At 40.2% G+C, this 18,738-nt stretch overlaps 2 protein-coding genes across 2 annotated transcripts; both read right to left on the bottom strand.

Moving 5' to 3' along the window:
* Positions 1-703: 703 nt before the first annotated feature.
* Positions 704-2,896, bottom strand: LOC103698273. The gene is made up of 6 exons (XM_008780266.4): positions 2,063-2,896; positions 1,854-1,968; positions 1,706-1,787; positions 1,523-1,574; positions 1,270-1,324; positions 704-1,178 (listed from the first exon to the last, which is right to left on the bottom strand). Exons 1-6 carry the CDS (start codon positions 2,561-2,563, stop codon positions 1,003-1,005), a joined length of 981 nt encoding a protein of 326 aa, XP_008778488.2. The 5' UTR covers positions 2,564-2,896; the 3' UTR covers positions 704-1,002.
* A 1,711-nt stretch (positions 2,897-4,607) lies between these two features.
* On the bottom strand, positions 4,608-13,379 carry LOC103698272. The gene is made up of 2 exons (XM_039123517.1): positions 13,127-13,379; positions 4,608-5,833 (listed from the first exon to the last, which is right to left on the bottom strand). Exon 2 carries the CDS (start codon positions 5,474-5,476, stop codon positions 4,799-4,801), a length of 678 nt encoding a protein of 225 aa, XP_038979445.1. The 5' UTR covers positions 5,477-5,833; positions 13,127-13,379; the 3' UTR covers positions 4,608-4,798.
* Between the last annotated feature and the right edge of the window lie 5,359 nt (positions 13,380-18,738).

Below are 18,738 nucleotides of genomic sequence, written 5' to 3'. Positions count from 1 at the left end.
ATGAATATGGTATAGTGAATTCTTAAATAAGCAGCGATATTCGAACATATCAGTTGCAACAAATAGTAATTGTTTTATTGGCAGAAATATCAGAATCTGTAACCCATGCCAGCACACTAGAAAGATTGTGTTCTTTGAAGGAAAATCTTGGAGAATTTGGGTCGAAAGTTTTATTGAAATATTAAGAAACTTTGGTCCTATTATGTGTTGAAATCCTGGAGATTATGTGTTCTCAGGCATCTGCTCTTCTCTGGTAACGTTTGAAGAATCTTTTGCATTATCACTTGCTATGAGTAGGAGGTTTACATAGGAATCCCTTATTTTCTCATCTGCTGCTTTCAAGTTTATGTATTTGCCTTGATTAGTTGCTTGTGGGATGAGAAATTAAATGTTTATTGCAAGTAATCTGCAATGCTTGTTACATGACCTACCACGTATTCTCTGATTGCTTGTTTGCATGGTTTTTTTTTTTCATAGGTTTTCATTCCATTGAAGTAAAATCTTCTGATTGATTTTAATCTGCTATGATGCGAAACAGTGTCCAGTTATAATTATTTAATACAATTGGCTTTTCAACACCTAAAACTTTTTCACAGGTGAGGATTAAACTGCTAAACCGTAAATGAGGGGAGCCACAACATTACCTGCAAAAAATATTCTCGAGCAAATCCATCCGATAAGAGGGACATGGAGTAATGTTATGCTTGCCTTTTATTTGTTTCAAACTTTCAATACATTTAATTTCTTTTCATTTCTTTTTTCTTTTTTTTTTGACTAAAGACACTGTATGAAGAAGATTCATGACAATTTCAAATCCGAATAAGCATGAAAAGAATGATGCCTGGAGAAGCAGGCCAAGTAACAAATAACAATGTTGAGCTACTGATAGCCTTTCACAAGCCACCTTTGCCACCTGTTCTTGGCGCATTTGTTGTTCTCTCATTACTGGAAATGTCAAGCAGCAATGGAGATGACAGCTAACGAAAAACTCTTGCATGGCATTCACAGAAAGTGCTTTAGAATTTTCTTTAGTAAGTTGAGCACGTAACCAAGCCCTCGAGCCACATATCTCCAAAAATTGGTGTAGTACACCAAAAATGGAAGGATCAGAGGCTCTACAAGCATCTTGTAAATCCTCATGAAGAAATGAACTATTGCATCAGGCTTGCGCAGGAAAGCTGCAGTTCAAATAATAGGCATGAGTTTCAATTGCCGTGACTGTGTTTAACTGCAATTCAATATAAAGATAATGCAAGTGAAAGGACATACTCTGAGCCAATTTAGGAAACTTGTCGAATAGTGAAATAATTATCTTCATCATTTCCTGAATTTTCAGTAAACAAGCCTACATCAGTAGATTTCAGTGGTGATGGTTGCTTTTTTTTTTTTTACCTTTTTTGACTACCTCATTCGGTTTCATGATACAGAGGTGCACTCAAATCACCATGTTTTGAACTAAAGGTCAACCTTGCCTGGGTTGCAGCCACGGCATCTAAACTATATTCTGTTTGTGTAGGCTTACCAGTGCAAGATCACCTATTTTCATTGGTGGCTCGGTGAAGACACGAGCTTCCCTGCAATACATGTGAACGTATTATGATCCATAGATCAAAAAGCTTATGGTGGGTGCGGTTGTTAAATTTCAGTGTTTATTGCTTGTTATCCAAGTTGGAAAGAAAAATAATCAAGTGAACTTGTTAGCTACTTGATAATCAGCTCCTCTCCTTTCTTTGAGCATTTATAGAAGCTGCAGCCTTTGCTGAGGGGGATGAACTCATTCTTCCATTCTGCAATAATAATATGCTATCAGAGAAATTTACATGCAGTAGCTGGATGGATCAAAGAGGTCTTACCTAGATGCCATGTTACTGCAACATTTAGCTCCTTCCCTTCAAACACCCCATCAATGACGAAACTCACATGTTTTCCCATGGCTCCTGTCAGTTCTTTGAAGTAGCGGCGGATCCTCTGCATACAAAGCACAGAAGTCCTAGTTCTTACTGCATTTCTGTCAAGCACATCACTTTAAGAGATCACGAGGAGCATGGATGAAGTATGTGACCTTTCCTTCTAGTGGTTTAAAGTATGTCAAATCCTCGAAGACACAGTCATCGGAGATGAGCCGCTCTAATTTTTTGAGGTCCTTGTCATTGATAGATGAGTAGAATTCGAGAATTGCATCAGATAGAGGTGAGTCTGTGGAATTCTTCAGAGAATGAGGCTCCTCTGGTCCCATTAATCTTCTGACACAGGGTGGTCTCCATATGTTAGTCCTCTTCAAATATGCTGCTCTTCCCTTGTGTTTATGATGAGGCCATTTCTCTGGTTTAAGAGCAACGAAGGTGCGGCGAGCACAGGTTGGTCGAAATGACCCATTATTGATATTCTGACCGAGTTTTGAGCTGAGAGCTGGAGTTTGAAGGGAGGCAGAAGCCATTATCTGGCGAATATAGATGAGATGAGAATTGTAGCAAAAATATTTGGTTGGCTGATGACTGTCTAATAGGTTGTCAGGGAGGAAAAGAGTAGGGGAGAGAGGGAACGGAGGAAAGGATAAAGACATGTCTGCAATGCATTTACTTAGCTGGTGGTTCAAGAATATTTTGCTTTGGTGAAACTTACGCTCCTTGCAGACGTATTCTGTGCTAATGGAATGCAGCTTTACTTAACGTGCAAGAGTAAATCTATGATGCCGATGACCAATATTTTGAAGTAAATCTGATAAATGTACTTTCAACTATGTTTTAATATAAGATCATTCTTTCCTTCTCTAACTTGAAGTTTGTAAAGATTATATTTATCTGTAGAAAAGAAAGATGTTAGTATAAGAAGTGAAGGAGGTGCCTTTTTTCTCCTGCTGAGAAGGGTTCCATGAATTGGGGTAGTGTTTGAAAGGTAAAGGATGGAGATGCATGGGCTTCAATCAGGAGTTTGCATTATATGTCATATATAAATGTATTGCATTATACATAAATAGATGATGTTGTCAGTAATAAGCCAATAAAGAGAAGTATTTCCTATATTATTAAGTAATAACCTGACAAACTCATCGGCATATAAATTTCACTTGGTTCTTGAAAATGCTGGGGATGGTAGAGACAGCAAACAAAAGTTACAAAACCAGGAAAAATAGATAAGAAAATTAGAAAAGGTGTAGAATATATTAATGTGGGTGGCCTCCCTTCCTTTCTCTCTCTTCTCTCTCTCTCTCTTAAAAAAAAGGAAAAAAATGAACTCAGATACGTAAAACCAACTGCAATCCATTTCCAACTTGTCAAACATGAATACAGGTGACTACCAGAAACCCATTGTTCCGTTGAATCTGTGATCAAGACATAATATTAGTAATCTATGACTGCTTTTGGTGCAACAAAATGTCGCAAGTCCTACTGAAGTGGTTCCAAGTTGTACCAAATCTACTTGAATTTTTCTCTCCACCAGACAACATGATAGGGATGCCACTGCTACTAATACTCTTTTTTTCTTTTGCTCGTAAAACCCATCACATCACATTTCTTTTTATCCCATTAGTCCATTACCTGTCATAAAACTATGCAACAAAATACCTATTTATATAGAAGATCGAATGGTAGGTCACAAATTGGAAAATTTTGCACATACTCTGTTCCAATTTGTGACCTACCATTCCAATAAACGATAATAAATCTCATTGTTAAATTCTTTAAATTTTAATAATATTTTTGAATATTAAATATTGATACAAATATTATTAATATAAATAGAAAAGTAAAATATAAAAAATCAAGCCTTCACCGACAAGCTACATGTCTTCTTTGAAGCAATTGTAAAGAGAGAGTCATGACCATCTTATATACTTCATATCAGGAAAATTCATGATTTGGAAGTTCATTTCAAAAGCTTTCAGCATCTCTCCAATTTCGGCAATGGGAGTGTGTCAGCTCCATGATCACCAATAGATTCATTGATCAATGGCTTAACAAAGGAAGACATGATAACCCTGCCTTTGATGAAATCGACAATATGTGGAATTTCATAGTTTGAACACAAAAAAAGAAGCGCAAGATAAACACAATCATGTCACAAAATGTAGTGTGTTTGGTTAAAAGTTTTCTTGTCATTTTGCTTTCATTATCGAATCTATCAAGCATCAGAGAAGATAATTTCCCTCTTTCCAAGAGGAACCTGACAATGTATCAGGACCTTGGGAAGCCTCAAGAAAATTTCTATGAAGAGATATATGTTAGCTTCCAAACTGGTGCAAAATCTAATGGCTGCATATAGAAGACCACCAATCTGTCTGCAATTACACTGACAGTTGATTTCCAAAAAATATAGATGTTAAGTTCTCATGAAGAAAAAGTAAAATAAAGAAAATTATCGTAGGGGAACCCTGTGAAACTTAATTCCTAACATCAAGCACACTGTAAACATCCTCAAATTCCCTGCTCTTAGCCCCTCCTGACTAGGGAACCTAAGCAGGGATTGTGAATATGTAAGAGGATCCATCCTACATTGTTAGAAATAGCAAAGAAAATTTTACCGATGATTTATATGTTCCAATATGAAATTTTAGCATTATAGTATCGAAGTAAAATTCATCATCGATTAAAAAAAAAGAAGCAAAATTCATAGTGCAGAAACAGGTCATGCTATAATTTTTCAGAATCATCTTACAGAAAGATAAAACTCCCTGATGACTACAGGCAAAAACTCCAGGCATAACACAACAGTAGCATTCAGTATCAAGGACGGACAGCTTACTAACAAACAAAAGCACACTGGAGATGAGTACATACAAGTCTGCTAGATAATCCAGTTAAAAATCAAAATAGAGATTGGCTCTGTCACGCAAAGCATTCCCTCCCAACATCCTATCGATGACAACAGTTGCAGCTCGGCGGCCAGCAATTGGATCCCATTGTGAGTTTTCTGCTATTTGCAGTGATGAGACAGCCTGTGCTGCTAGAAGGCCTGCTGAGATATCTGCTCCTTGACCTGCATGTTTGTAATAAGGCAATTGCAATTCTCTTGCATGCATTCCAGGATACAGCGATCGTCCACTCCCCAAGTAATTCCAAGTGCACCAAGGGCCATAAGAAGCAGATAATGATCCTGGTCCTTCAGCAGAATTGCTTGCAGTGCTCTGATATCCCATGAAAAGGCCAGTGTTGCTGGAATGGTCTAAAGAATTGAATCTTTTATTGTTCTTCAGCATGATCTGGCATGATTCATCTGCATCTTCCTCCAGAAGCACATGCAGAGCAACAGCTTCTGCTATTGCAGCACCTTCCTCATCCAGACGTTCCTGTTCTTCTTTCTTCTTCTGTTTCTTTTTCTCCAGTTCAGACCGAATGGCTGCAGAAGCTGCAAGTGCTTTCTCCAGGCGCCTTCTTTTCTTCTCGGCTTGCTTCAAGCGATCAAGTTCATTTTTGGCCTGCTTTTTCTTCGCCTTCCTCACATGCTGGGATGCTTGACCATGTCCAACTTTCTCCATAACTGTCAATCTCTTTAACTACTGACTTTGCTTATTGTCTTCAAAAAAGAGTATATACTATGACAAGAAAACAAAACTGAAAACACATATCTGCTCTTACACTAATAGGACTAATTAATATATGCTATCACAGATCTACACCCATTCAGGCCTGAAGGAGTATCTCATCTTGCGAACAATGCAATCCCAGACAGACACAACAGGAGAAAGCAGAAGAGAGAAATGATAAACCTTGATCGATGCATATCTTATGGCATTTTGCCCCAGCTTCTCATAGCCCATGGAGCCACCCATTGTTAATCTCTGATTTTTGCAAAAAGCTTGGACTTTTTGACCATGCAGCTCAAGGCAAAACTACTGCCAAAAAGAAGAAGAAGAAGAAGAAGAAGAAGAAAGAGAAGAGAAAGAATACCACTGTCAAGATCTCCTGCACACAGTCTGTAAAATAGACTACAGCCAAAAGGAGTTGAAATGAATGCTGAAAGAACTCTTCTATCAACACAATTAATAACCACTCGAAATAAGATCTCAATATAGCACAAAGACTTCCCCTCTACATTACAGACTTTTCCAGGTTTTGAATGCTTTGACTCAAAAGTTGTCCACTTAAATCTTCTTCTTATGCTTAATATCTGATGCAGGATATCAGAATGCAATCCAAGCATCCTAACTTTCTTAATTGTTTACTGTCAGAAACATTTTTCTATTAACTTCTTTTGGAGCTGGCTGCTCTGGCAGCCCCATTGTTTGGTACTAAGTGCCCCTCCCTCATAAGCAATTTAATTAAAGTTACCACAGAGTCCCGCCATTATGAAATCCTCAGACTGGAAGGAACTTTTCTTTCTGGGCAAGTGGATTAATTCTATGATGCTTGTGAAAAGGTTCTGCCATGTTCTGTAGATCCTCATCCTGTAAACACTTTGGCATGGGTATATGATATCTGAGTGTCTCAGGCACGTAACATGTCAAGTTGTCAACCACCGGAAAACTCCATAGAGGGCAATTGCATGCAAAGGCATATCAACTAAGAAATTTTATTTGACCTAGAATGTAATAAAATGCATGAGCAAGGTCTTGTAGTGATTGTCTATCAAATTTGCCTATATTGGATATTTAATAACCTGTTTATCAAACTTTACATCGAGGTTTTAAATACCATGGGCTGGGGCCATCCCAGTTTTCTCATGAAATGAGATGCCCAGCATTCCAACACCTGGGATAGTGGATGTCTTGAATCAACCTGGTCCATTTTCTGACTTGTCCCATCCCTATGACAATGGGAAGCCTCGTCGTCGCTCTGATATTTAAAACCTGGCTTTATGTCATATAGATCAACCATGAGCAAAACAGGAACAATATATGATTCTCCCATTGGATAAGAATTCCATTCAAATTCCAATATGGGTCATCTAGGTGATCTCTATCTTTTCTTTTATTTATTTTCTTTTCTTTTCCTTTCTGAGAACAATAGTGGGAGCATGACAACTAGAACTACCTAGCTTAACTCTTGCAAAACCTCCTAACAAGAAGTAGACGGATGCTACTACACTATATACCAGTTTGCATATGGCATCTATAGTTTCCTCATCTCAACACTACTTTAGGATAACTGCTGGTTAAGGCTGCAAATGGGTCGGGTTGACCCATGACCCGACCTGACCCGACCCGCTTAGACTCGACCCAACTCATTTTAAAGAATCTGTAAGGCTGGTTTGGGTCCCACAATTAGACCCATTCCACATTCTGGGTCAGGTCTAGGTTTATTAAATTTTGACCCAACCCGACCCGTTTGTTATTTGGGTCTAAATTGGATCTTATTATCCATTACCTGATCTGAACCAAGTATACTTGTTAACCCATGATATAAATAAAGCGCGAAGGCCGGGGTGGTGGTGGGGGGTGAGCCTGTCTCTCCCAACCTGGTGGAAACTCGATTTCCCCAATTTTTTCTAGTTCCTTTTTTTAAAACTCTAGATTCTCCATTCTTTTTGCCTTTGATTAGCTGATTCTACAGTCCCCCACCACCACATCTCAACGGTTTGGTCCTTCGCCCTCCCCCTCCTCCACCACGTCGATCTCCTAAAGGATCTCCACACTAGTTCGACGCTGTTGGAGAACACCAGCTTCGCTACTAATTATCCGCACCAGTTCAAGAACGTTGGAGAACAGTAGCTTCGCAACTAATTATCCCCTCTCCTATATTCTCTCTGTTCCCCTTACTTTGCTTGGCACTCTTAGAATGTGGCCATAGATCTTGCCCATGTCTCCCATTCTCTCCATTTTCCCTTTTCCTCTTTTACTTCCCCAAGTACCCATTCTCGAAGCATCTTTCTTTTTGGAGGCAAGAAGCAAAGGGAAAGGGTGAGAGAGGGTTTAGAATGGGGAAGACAAGCCTCTTGGCTTCTCTCTTTGCTTATCTCTCCTCCTCTCTTCTCCCAATCGAGGCGAAGACCCCTGCCACTTCTTCACCTAGAACATCACCTACGGTGACATCTAGCCCCTCAGCATCAAACAACAGGTCCCCCTCTCTCTTCTTCTCATTTCTTAGTATTTTCTTCAAAATGAGAGAACTTTTTGTCAAAAAAAATTGTTCTTTGCTGGTAGATTGCAGGGAATTTTGATCAATGGCCAGTTCCCAGGGCCTCAGATCGAGATGGTCACCAACAACAATCTCGTCATCAACAACTTCAATAGCTTACCTGAGCCCTTCCCTATCTCTTGCTTGATGCTCTCTCTTCTCGTCTTTTTATTTTTCCCATGAAATTAAAGTTTCTTTCATAAATGTTATGCTTCTATTCATGGAGGTCATTTGGCGAGATCGAGAATGCAAGATCCATATCTGTATTTTTTTTGTAACAATATGAGTGATCTATTAAAATAGAGTGGTGGGAATTAACCGCATGGAAGGGATGCGCCATCTCTGGCTATCGCTTAATGCAAGATCCTCATTCATGGAATCAAATCTATTGAGTCCTAAGAACTTTAGAACTTCATGACTTCAGGCATAACTATTAGTGGGTGATATTTGACTTGCATATGGTGACATATAGTTGTCATGTTGTTGCAGTAAATCTATAATCAAAGTTTACAGTTATGATTTCTATTTTTTTCCTTCGAATTATATTTGGATGAAGTATTTAATGAACCCTTACATCATGATATTGAACAGTACTTCAACATGTGTACCATATAAGATGTGACCATAGCATCTGAGACAATGGTCCTAAGTCACTTTACAATTTATTTTTAGAAAACCTAGTCATTTAAGACAAATTATTTTATTAATACTATGTTGCAACTTGCAATAAGCATTTGAGATACCGATCCAAAGTAATCCAAGAGCAATGGTTACTATGATGTTAGCTTGAATGAAGACACAGAAACTCCACGGTGGCTAATAATAGTACTTTGTAACTTGAAAATAATTTTTGAGAAAAGTAACTTGAATTTATTTGGTGATGCAAATAGGTCCCTCCAGGCATGCCTATGGTGAATGCCCTTGCAAAGCAGAGAACCATGCTGGAGAGCATCCTGAGGGCTTGCATTGGCCTGGCTCCTGAGAATAACATGATCCTAGAGTATAAGTGAATCCACCAGAGAAAGAAAGAGGGTGGGTAAGGGGGTGAAGAGGGGGATGATGGCCCTTTTTTGTTGTATGGCTTGCTTTGTTCAAACTGGGCCTCTTTTCTTTTTTTACTTGTGTGGCCATTGGGCCTTTTTTCTTTAGCCGCTGAAGTCTAACTAGTGCAGGCAAATCCCATTGATGTATTTTTCAGCTTCAAATTTAGTGGAAGCCATTATTATAATTGGACCTTTTTTGGGAAAAAGTTATTTTTTGTGACCTGTGACTTTTATAATGGTTTCATGCATTCCTTGTCATTCCATGTTTTTATTTTTCAAAGAAGCTCAGCTTCACATAAGTACAATAATTAGGTGTCATGACTTCTTTTTGTAGAATTATGGTTCAGACTTTACATTGTATGACGTGACCTGACCCAACCCGAATCCGAATTTTTCGGATTAAGATTGGGTCATACATGAACCCGATCTGACCCAAATGACCCACTGAATCTAAAAATATTGGTAGTAGACCCGACCCGATCTTCTATTGGGTTGGGTTTGGGTCAAACATTAAGACCTGAACAAGAAACCAGGTCGGGTTGGGGTCAATCATTCTCTGGTCCGAGACCCATTTGCAGTCCTACAGTTGCTCATCCTAATCCCTTCTCTTTCTCTCTCTACCCCTCTCTCTACCCCTAACCACCTTAAAAACCTGGAGTTTATCCACCTCTCCTCTCATTTCAATGCCACCCTCCTCTTCTAACTCATAACCACAACCTCCTCTTAATTCCATGTTCCTATTTCTCTATGCTCTCTCCTAGGGCTGTCAACGGGCCGAGCTGCTCGGGCTCGGCTCGGGCCCGGCTCGGTAAAAGCCCGGCTCGAGCTCGGCTCGTTAGTCAAACGAGCCCGAGCTCGAGCCCAAAATGAGGCCCGTTTAAATTCGAGCTCGAGCCCGAGCAGCTCACGAGCCCAAACGAGCCTAAATGAGGGCTATCTACGTTAACACATTTGCCAAAATACCCCTTATGAAATACCAAACTACCCTCCCAAGTCCCAACTCCCAAGGAGAATATGAGCAACCAGTCCGAGATGGGAACAGTTGACGCGGACTCACGGAGGACCTTCCCAAGGCCCATTTAAATCCTTCTCAGCTCTCGGTTTCTCCAGAACCTTCCCAAGAATCCCAACCCCTCCTTTCTTCTCGCCTCTCGGTTTCTTCTCCGTTCTCCTCGCCGGCTCGCCCCCAAGCCCGAAGCCGATGCCCCTTCCCCTCCGACAACGGCTACGACGATGAGGACGACGACGATGACGACGCCGTGCACCCGATCCCAGCTCTCTGAGAAGCTTCGCCGCCTCCTCCTCTCCCTTCTCCGCCCCCGATGCCGTCGCCCCCGGCGGGGGAGGCAACAAGCGTGAAGCGCCGCCGCCCCATCCGGCCATTCCCGCGTCGAGGTGCCCCCTACCCCCCTGCTTTCACAGTGAAAGTTTTACTTCCTCCCCCGCGGCCGAGCCCCCGGCGCCCGCGGCGCCTGCGGCCGACGCCCGCGTCGGCAGTGCTCGCGGCCGCCCCCTTCCTTCTTCTCTTCTTCCTCTTCTTTTCTTTCTTTCTTTATTTCCTTCGTTCTTCTCTCCGACGAACGAACGATGGGGATGGGGCACCGGGGTGGGGGCGGGCTCGGCCGCTCGGGCTCGGGCAAACGAGCCTTACGAGCCCGAGCCCGAGCCTAGTACAGAGCCAAGCGAGCCCGAGCCCGAGCCTAGTACAGGGCTCGGTACTGAGCCCGAGCCCGAGCCCGAGCCTATACTTTTATGGAACGAGCCGAGCCGAGCCTGCAGTGGCTCGGGCTCGGCTCGGCTCGTTGACAGCCCTACTCTCTCCCTCTTATCTACTTAACAATGCATACCTTTCTTTTGTTGGGGAATAATCAAGTAATAGATGACATAACTATCGCACTTAATTTCTTATGCATTGTTTTTCCTAAAACATATCCTATTGCTTCATTTATTAAAGTATAACTTTCTTCTTTATTTGTAGTTCTTATTTCTATATAAATAATTTTTCTTATAAAATTGTTCTTTGCCCTTTTTAAAATTAACATGCACTGCATGTGTAAGTGGACTAGTAAATAAAAATATTATCTTTGCAGCATGCAGCATAGACAAGTCATTAGCTAATTATCTACTTTCAAACAAAAAACAATCTAATACATTAATCATTAATTTTCCAGAGTTAAAGTGTTGTTTGCCATTTTCAAGTACTGAAAGTTCTGGCAATAACAGATATTGAAAAGTGAATTGGCTATACAAAACAGCCATTACCCTCCCAACTATTTGATCAAGTACACTTGATAATAGCTTCAGCATCAATGTTGTTGAGGGCGTATGTGCAGCCCCATTGCCTCACCTACCTCAAGGCAAGGTGACGTAATCAAGGTCAAGATGCTCAAAAGGCATGCCTCACATACATGTTCAGACACAAAAAAGGGCATGCCTTTGTGACTATATGTTATATGTGAATGTGGATAGCTGAGTGTATTGTGTGGGTGTGTTATGTGCTGTGTATATATGTATGTATGTATGTATGTATATATATATATATATGCACACACAAAAGCATATATTTATGAATGTACAATGTATTCATATCACAAACATAAACACATATATGTACAATACGTACATTTATTTACAGAATGTATTTATATAAATATAGGTGTCTGTGTGTGCATAGACATACACATATAGATGCATGCACACACATGTAGATACATATATCTATGCACATATATACACAGATATGAGCGATTGTACACGCACACATGCATGACACACACAAGCCCATGGATATGACTGTCTATAACCACACACCCCACACCTGCAAGCATGACACAAACATGACTTGGTGCGCCTTCAGCCTTTAATAACTTTGTGAACACTAGATAAGTGTGAGGAAGCATAATAAAGCAAGGGAAGGCGTTATTTAGTCTGTGTACAGGTGGAGGATAGCATCACACTCACCTCCTTCCTTACTTCTTATTGTGCTATCTGCAATCAGCATAATCAAGTAGTCCTTCCTCATGATTTACAATGCAATATTCTTTTAGCCAAACTAGTCCAGCCAAGCCTTGATGGCAAGATATTTTGGTGCATGATTACGTCAAGAACTCACTATCTAGTTATTGGATGATTGAATAGACTTAAGAACTGCATAGGACATAAAAAAACAACTACCTTCATTTTTCTGCAATTCAAAATCCCAACACCAAGCATATCTCAAACTCAGTTGAGATGTTTGGGACTATCACACTATAACAAATTCTGATATCTCACAATCTTGGTGATGAGTGAAAACAATGGTTGCATGTATGTTTCCTCACAAGTTGCAACTATAGGTAATTGGATTGGGATTTCACCCATCCCATCATTTTGACTCTCTGGTGGGGATTGACATGGCGTTGTTCTTTTTCACATTACACATTTAAAGAATCCAGATGAGTTCTTCATCAGTTGGCACTCTTATCATGCACACGTAGATTTACAAAGATAGCAACTGCGTTACGTGCCTTAAGAGGAGATCATTACTGGTGAGCATGATCTTCCCCAATGATACCAACTTTCCATGCCTTACAGCGTGCAATCCCAACCTTCTAGCCATATAAGCTAATTACTGACGCACCGTCCATTTAGCATACAGTCTTTCCATTAGTTAGAGCATGCAACGCAACAGCTTCCCATCTAAGTACGGTAGCTTACCAGAAAATTATTATATATATTACATAAACTCTTGGAGATCTCGGTCTATGCACACGAACACGTAATTCGATCCAGAAAATCCTACATTCACCCTCTATAAACCTAAATTCAGCTTCCACGGGATGAAATTGCTGGAAACCCTAATTCTATCCAGAAAAATTAAGTAGCAAAAGATATGAAAGCATGCTTTAAGAACATCCGATTAAGAGTTCAGGAAATAAAGATCTAGATCTAAAAGAAAAGAACTGAAATTGAGAAGTATGAAGACGGGATCGAATTGGAAGAGAAGGCGACCTTGACCAAAAACAAGAGAGAAGGCGGCTACGGTCGTACCTTAAGAAATTAAGGGAAAGTTAGGCGGAATCGGCCCCTCTCCTTCTTCATAGCGAGTAGAAACCACCAAGAAACGATTGATAAAAAGAAATTGGGGATCGAACTGGTATGGAATTTTACGCGTTTGGATCGACGCCGAACCAAATTCCACAGGGAGAGAGAAGGCGGAGTGTGACGGTGGTTACAGTCTTCGTATATAGAGGACAAGACCGACGGCATGCGAAGGGCGTGAGCAGTGACCGGCTTGAAGCAAACCCCACGGAAGGGCATTTTCGTAGTCTGCGTTTGCGGCCAGGGACGCCTTGGTCAATTAGCAGCATCGAGAACGGGCAAACTCGGGTGGTTCTATATACACCCCCCCTATTGCTCAGGACACCCCCCCAAAATTAAAAAAAAATTAAATACTCTCTACACCCCCCCATTTGCTAAGGACACCCCTAAAAAATTAAAAATTCCTAAATTACCCCCCACCCTCCCCACCCCCTCACCTAAATTGCTCTCTACACCCCCCAAACCCCCCTCCACCCCGGTCTTCCCCTCCAAAACACCTCGCCAACGCCCAAAACCCCCCCGTTCCTCCTTCTCCCTCTCGTCGCCGGCATTCTCCCGATCTCCGACCACCTCGCCGGCTTCTCCCGGAACCACCTCGCCGGCTTCTCCCGAAATTTTTTTTTTTCACGGTTCGTGCTCCGTTCGGCACTGGATCGCCGAACAAAAGGTTTCTGTTCGGCTGAACAGTGCCGGACAGAAGCCTTCTGTTCGGCACTGTGCAGCCGAACAGATCTGTTCGGTTGAGGGTTGCCGAACAGAAGGCTTCTGTTCGGCACTGTTCAGCCGAACAGAAGCCTTTTGTTCGGCGATCCAGTGCCGAACGGAGCACGAACCGTGAAAAAAAAAAATTTCGGGAGAAGCCGGCGAGGTAGTTCCGGGAGAAGCCGGCGAGGTGGTCGGAGATCGGGAGAATGCCGGCGACGAGAGGGAGAAGGGGGAACGGGGGAGGAGGGGTTTAAGGGGGGTTTGAGGGGGGTTTTTTTTTTTTCTTTTCAAAACGAAACGGAGGAGGAGGAAGGGGGGTGTATGAGAAAATTTCAAGGGCAATATGGTAATTACACTAAAGGTTAGTTTGGTTTTTGGGGGGTGTCCTGAGCAATAGGGGGGGTGTATATAGAACTACCCGGCAAACTCACATGCGCTGCCGGGGCCGCCTGGTTTCACGATACCTGTTTGGTTATGGAACGTAGGCGGAACGGGCGCCTGGTTTCGTTATCTCGCAATGCCTGTTTGCATGATCCTGGGCTCATTAGAGGATGGCAGGCCCAGCTCGGCCCATATTAATTACATCCCTTCTAGCCCATTCTCTCAGGGAGAAAAAGAACTCTGCATGCTTCTTTTTTTTTTATAGATTTTTTTACATAAATGCCTTCTAAAAATTTAAATTTGCGTGAATATCTTCTTAAAATTTATATTTATTTCTGTACTCTTATAAAAAATTATTTTTACACAAATGCCCCTAATATAATAGTTTTCTAACACCGTTAATAAAAACCATATTTATTTTAATTAAAAATAAAGTAAAAATTTGATATTATTTTTTTGTCTTCCAACGTGATTGTTTTATAAATATTTGTTTTTGCACATCCATCTATTAAAAACATTTTAGTCATTTTAATTTGAAACTGTTAATTGTTTAAGAGTGTTAGACGGTGTGGGTATATATGTAAAAATAAGGATAAAAAAGAAGTAGAATAGTAAAATAAGAGGATATATATATATATATATATATATATATATATATATATGTATGTATATATATGTATGTATATGTATGTATATGTATGTATGTATGTATATATATGTATGTATATGTATATATGTATGTATATGTATGTATGTATGTATGTATGTGTGTGTGTGTAAATATCAATTTTGAAAAAATATTTTTATAAAATTTGATATTTAGAAAAATATTTATGTAAAAAGAAAATTAACAACATATCTTTCTGCAGTATTCGGGCTTCTTCTCTCAACAAACCCCCTGGCCCTCTTTCTCTTCCATCTGCTCTTCTCCATCCCATGAATTTTGCTGAATGGCACTGGATTATGCGAAATGATGTGACAACCATGATTTGGGTGGAGCCCACAGGATATGCAAGCCGTATGATTTGATAAGCCTCGTTTGATCATGACCGTTGTGCCATTCACGAACGACTGTGGTTGATAAGCAGGCTCTCTTCAGTCCAACAGTGATCCGGAGGAGATCCAAACTCATGAAGTAACAAATGAAGATTGCTTTCTTAAAACAGATAAAATTCATATAAACTTGTCTATGACTATTTTATGGTTGGTTATAGTTTTATTGCTGGGTGAAATGTTATGTCACATGTTTGATGCAATGTGAAGAGGTATATGATATTACTAGCTAGAGCTTAAGAGCCAAGGCTATTTGATTGATGCAACCCAAATGTTGAGCATCATAATGATGTATTTTGAGTGGTATTCAAGTTTTATAGTTTTTCTTTTTCACTCTTTTGAGTTTTATATATTGTTTTCCCCACTTTGAGTTATTCTAAATATAAAAACAACCAACAAAGGAAATTTCTTAATGTTTTAGCTTCTCAATCTTGCATTAATAGGTTTTAGATGTTGTAAATTCATAGACTATCTCCTTCTCATTCATCTCTTCAACAAGGCTATTTGAACCTAAAGTATGTATACTACGTGCGTTTGTGGAAAAAAAAAAAAAAAAAAAGGAAAAGAAAAGAAACTGGCAAATGAGTTCTTGAAGGAAGAAAAGAAAAGGTTGGCGAAGGTAACAAGTGGGAAGCTTTGGTGGCGTTTGGCAGTCGCTGGAAATGGAGGAGGCGGAGACGATTCTTGTTCGTATCCAATTGTAACGTGAACGATAGTCCTAACCATCCATACTCTTATCACACTTCCCCTTCCTATTCTTACACCAAGGGGTAAATAGAGGTGAGGGAGGGAAGTACTCAAGAAAGTAAGAAGTAGAAGCAAATTAAAGAAGGGAGTGTTGCTGAGGGAGGAAATAGCGGAGGTATGAGCTTTGTTATCAAGGATTACAACTTCAGGCTTTTGGCGGCTGGGGGCCGGCGGATCATCAACACTTTTGTCATTAGAGCTGAGTTCAGAGCTGCATGGAAGGACATAACTTATGCAAGACATACTTTAGGTGCGGCCTGTATTCACCTCGAAGGAGCTTCGACTATGATGATCGAGTGGGCTTGAGGTTAACATATCGAAGACTAGCAAGAGGATGGGGCTCCTTTCGAGCCATCTATATTTACCGAAAAGCGAACAATGCGGTCGACTAGGTAGCCTCCTTTGCGGCTTATTACTCTAAAGGTTTTCTTTGGAAGGACTAAGTGGATGCTCTTTATTTTCTCTGTCAGCCTTTTTTTTTTTTTTGGTTTTGTCGGGAATAAAAAAAAGAGAGGGAGGGCGGGGAGGAGCCAGAAGGAATAAAGATGAAGGAGGTGATACTGCACGTTTACGACGTGACCAAAAGCGGATCCGAGAAGACCAACAACACCATCCTGCAGATCAATCGGATTCAGATTACTCATTAATTCATACAAATTGGTGCAATTTTTTATTGAGTTTGTAAAACCTGAAACTGAATTTCCTGAACTCATGTTGTGCTTGGTGGTGGTATTAGTGGCTGTGGTTATTGGCCGTATGGTTTTCTTCATGCTTTTGTAGTTTGTTCTTCTACATCTGTAATTCATCGTGAACAATGATCCTAATACTTAATTATCTTTTATGATGATGAATGTAAGTTATAGTTATGTACAACTTGCGGTGGCTGGAATATTTCCTTGGTCGTGCTTTCATAGTTTATAACCTTGCAGGTTGGGTAAACCGCTTTGCCAATGCAGGCGATGCTGCCATGGCAGTTGCAGAAAATACAGCATCCCGGGTGCGAAACTCTTCCTCGGAGCATAATTTTGCTGAGTTGTGTTGCATGTACTATAAGTTTTGTAGATCATGTAGGCAATTTAAATGCTTCATCTTGACAATTTGAAATCTTTGGATGGCCCACCATATTTTTTGGCAATATTACTCTCTCTCTCTCTCTCAGCTTTCCTAAAATATCTGACCAATTATAATGTGCCTACCTAGCATATGATGGTTGGTTTAATACTTCTTATTGTTGACCAGGTTTCCCTTCTCTTGGTGATTTCTGAGATGATGTTTTTAATATAAAATGTGAGATATTGATCATCAAGTTACTGAGCATTCATGAGTGATGATATCTTTTCAAGTTCTGTTAAAAGAATAATTCATAAAAGATCATGGATCTATTGCAGCTTAATATGTGATCAGGCATAGCCAGAAGTTGAACAAGAACAAAATGGGTCTATTAAAGGCATTGGCATAGCATACTTGCTGAGCACCGCTAGACTAGTAGCTTTATTGAGTGCACTGTTGTTCATTTCAGAAATCATGATTTGTGAAACACATGATGAATAAATATAAACAATAAACTGTATTTCATCTACAACTCTGGCTATTTCACCTTCTTATCCAACACAGCACCCTAGCTGACTGCTACTTCCTGAATTATTTGAAGAATGATTCAAGTCTTGAGATAACACTAATACCAACGCAATACATGTTGCTTACTGTTGGTTTAGATATAACAAAGTTTAACCAGAGTCAGCTGTCAGCCAACAAGGACATACAGGAATTACATACCAAGTGCCAAATGAGAATCATAGTTTTGGCAACCATTGATACAGTTCTGAATATCATTAAACTTGTTGCTAGTTTAACCTTTAAAGGAATTAAGATTAATGTCATGCTATCTCATTTTAAGCACAAACATTTGTGTTCTTAGAAGATGATGAATTCCATGATGGATTTTATGCCATTCCAATGCCAGTTTCTGCACTAAATTTTGAATGTTTGTTATCATTCTTTGTACTTGCATATGGTTTATTATGGTGCTCTTGTTTCTTTTTGGCAGCTGCGGCAAGCAAAGACAGAAATCATGACTGCCAGCAAACTGGCATACAGATTCATGGCTGGTCTGGCTTCGAATTCAAATTCAAATTCATGGCTGTTTGAATCCCCTAGCAATTCAAACAGAAGCTCCCCTAGATTCCTAGGTACTTGGTTTACAAACTTGTTATCTGTTGGTGCCAAGCCTTCTAGTAGTGCTTCAGCAGTTCCAGAAGGGGACAATGACACACTTCCACTACAGCAGCAGAAAGCAATGGAACAACACCAACCCAGCTCCAAGCATAATATTTGACAAATTTAAAAAGCATCATCATTGTTGCTTGAATGTGTACCATTAGAAAACTTAAAAACTGAACTTGTTATTCATGCACAAAACTGCAAATCTTTGCCTCTTAGTTTCTTTTTACATTGTATTTGCAACAAAAACAGAAATTTGAAAATTTGATCTACTTCGATTGACTGTAGATTTACATTCATCCAACCATATGAATTCCAAATGAACGATGGCTAATTCACCTTTCTTCAAAATGGATTTCTGATCAGGATGCTACTGCTGTGAATAGCCCTCCAGAGTACAGAGGCGATGGAGTGTATTGCAGTTGTAGCTATTCGAGACTTGATCTTTCCCCGCT

The sequence above is a fragment of the Phoenix dactylifera genome, chromosome 2 (assembly GCF_009389715.1).
Source record: "Phoenix dactylifera cultivar Barhee BC4 chromosome 2, palm_55x_up_171113_PBpolish2nd_filt_p, whole genome shotgun sequence".
Classification (NCBI taxonomy): Eukaryota; Viridiplantae; Streptophyta; class Magnoliopsida; order Arecales; family Arecaceae; genus Phoenix; species Phoenix dactylifera.
Note: the sequence above shows the minus strand (reverse complement) of the source record. Positions and strands in the feature narration are given on the sequence as shown.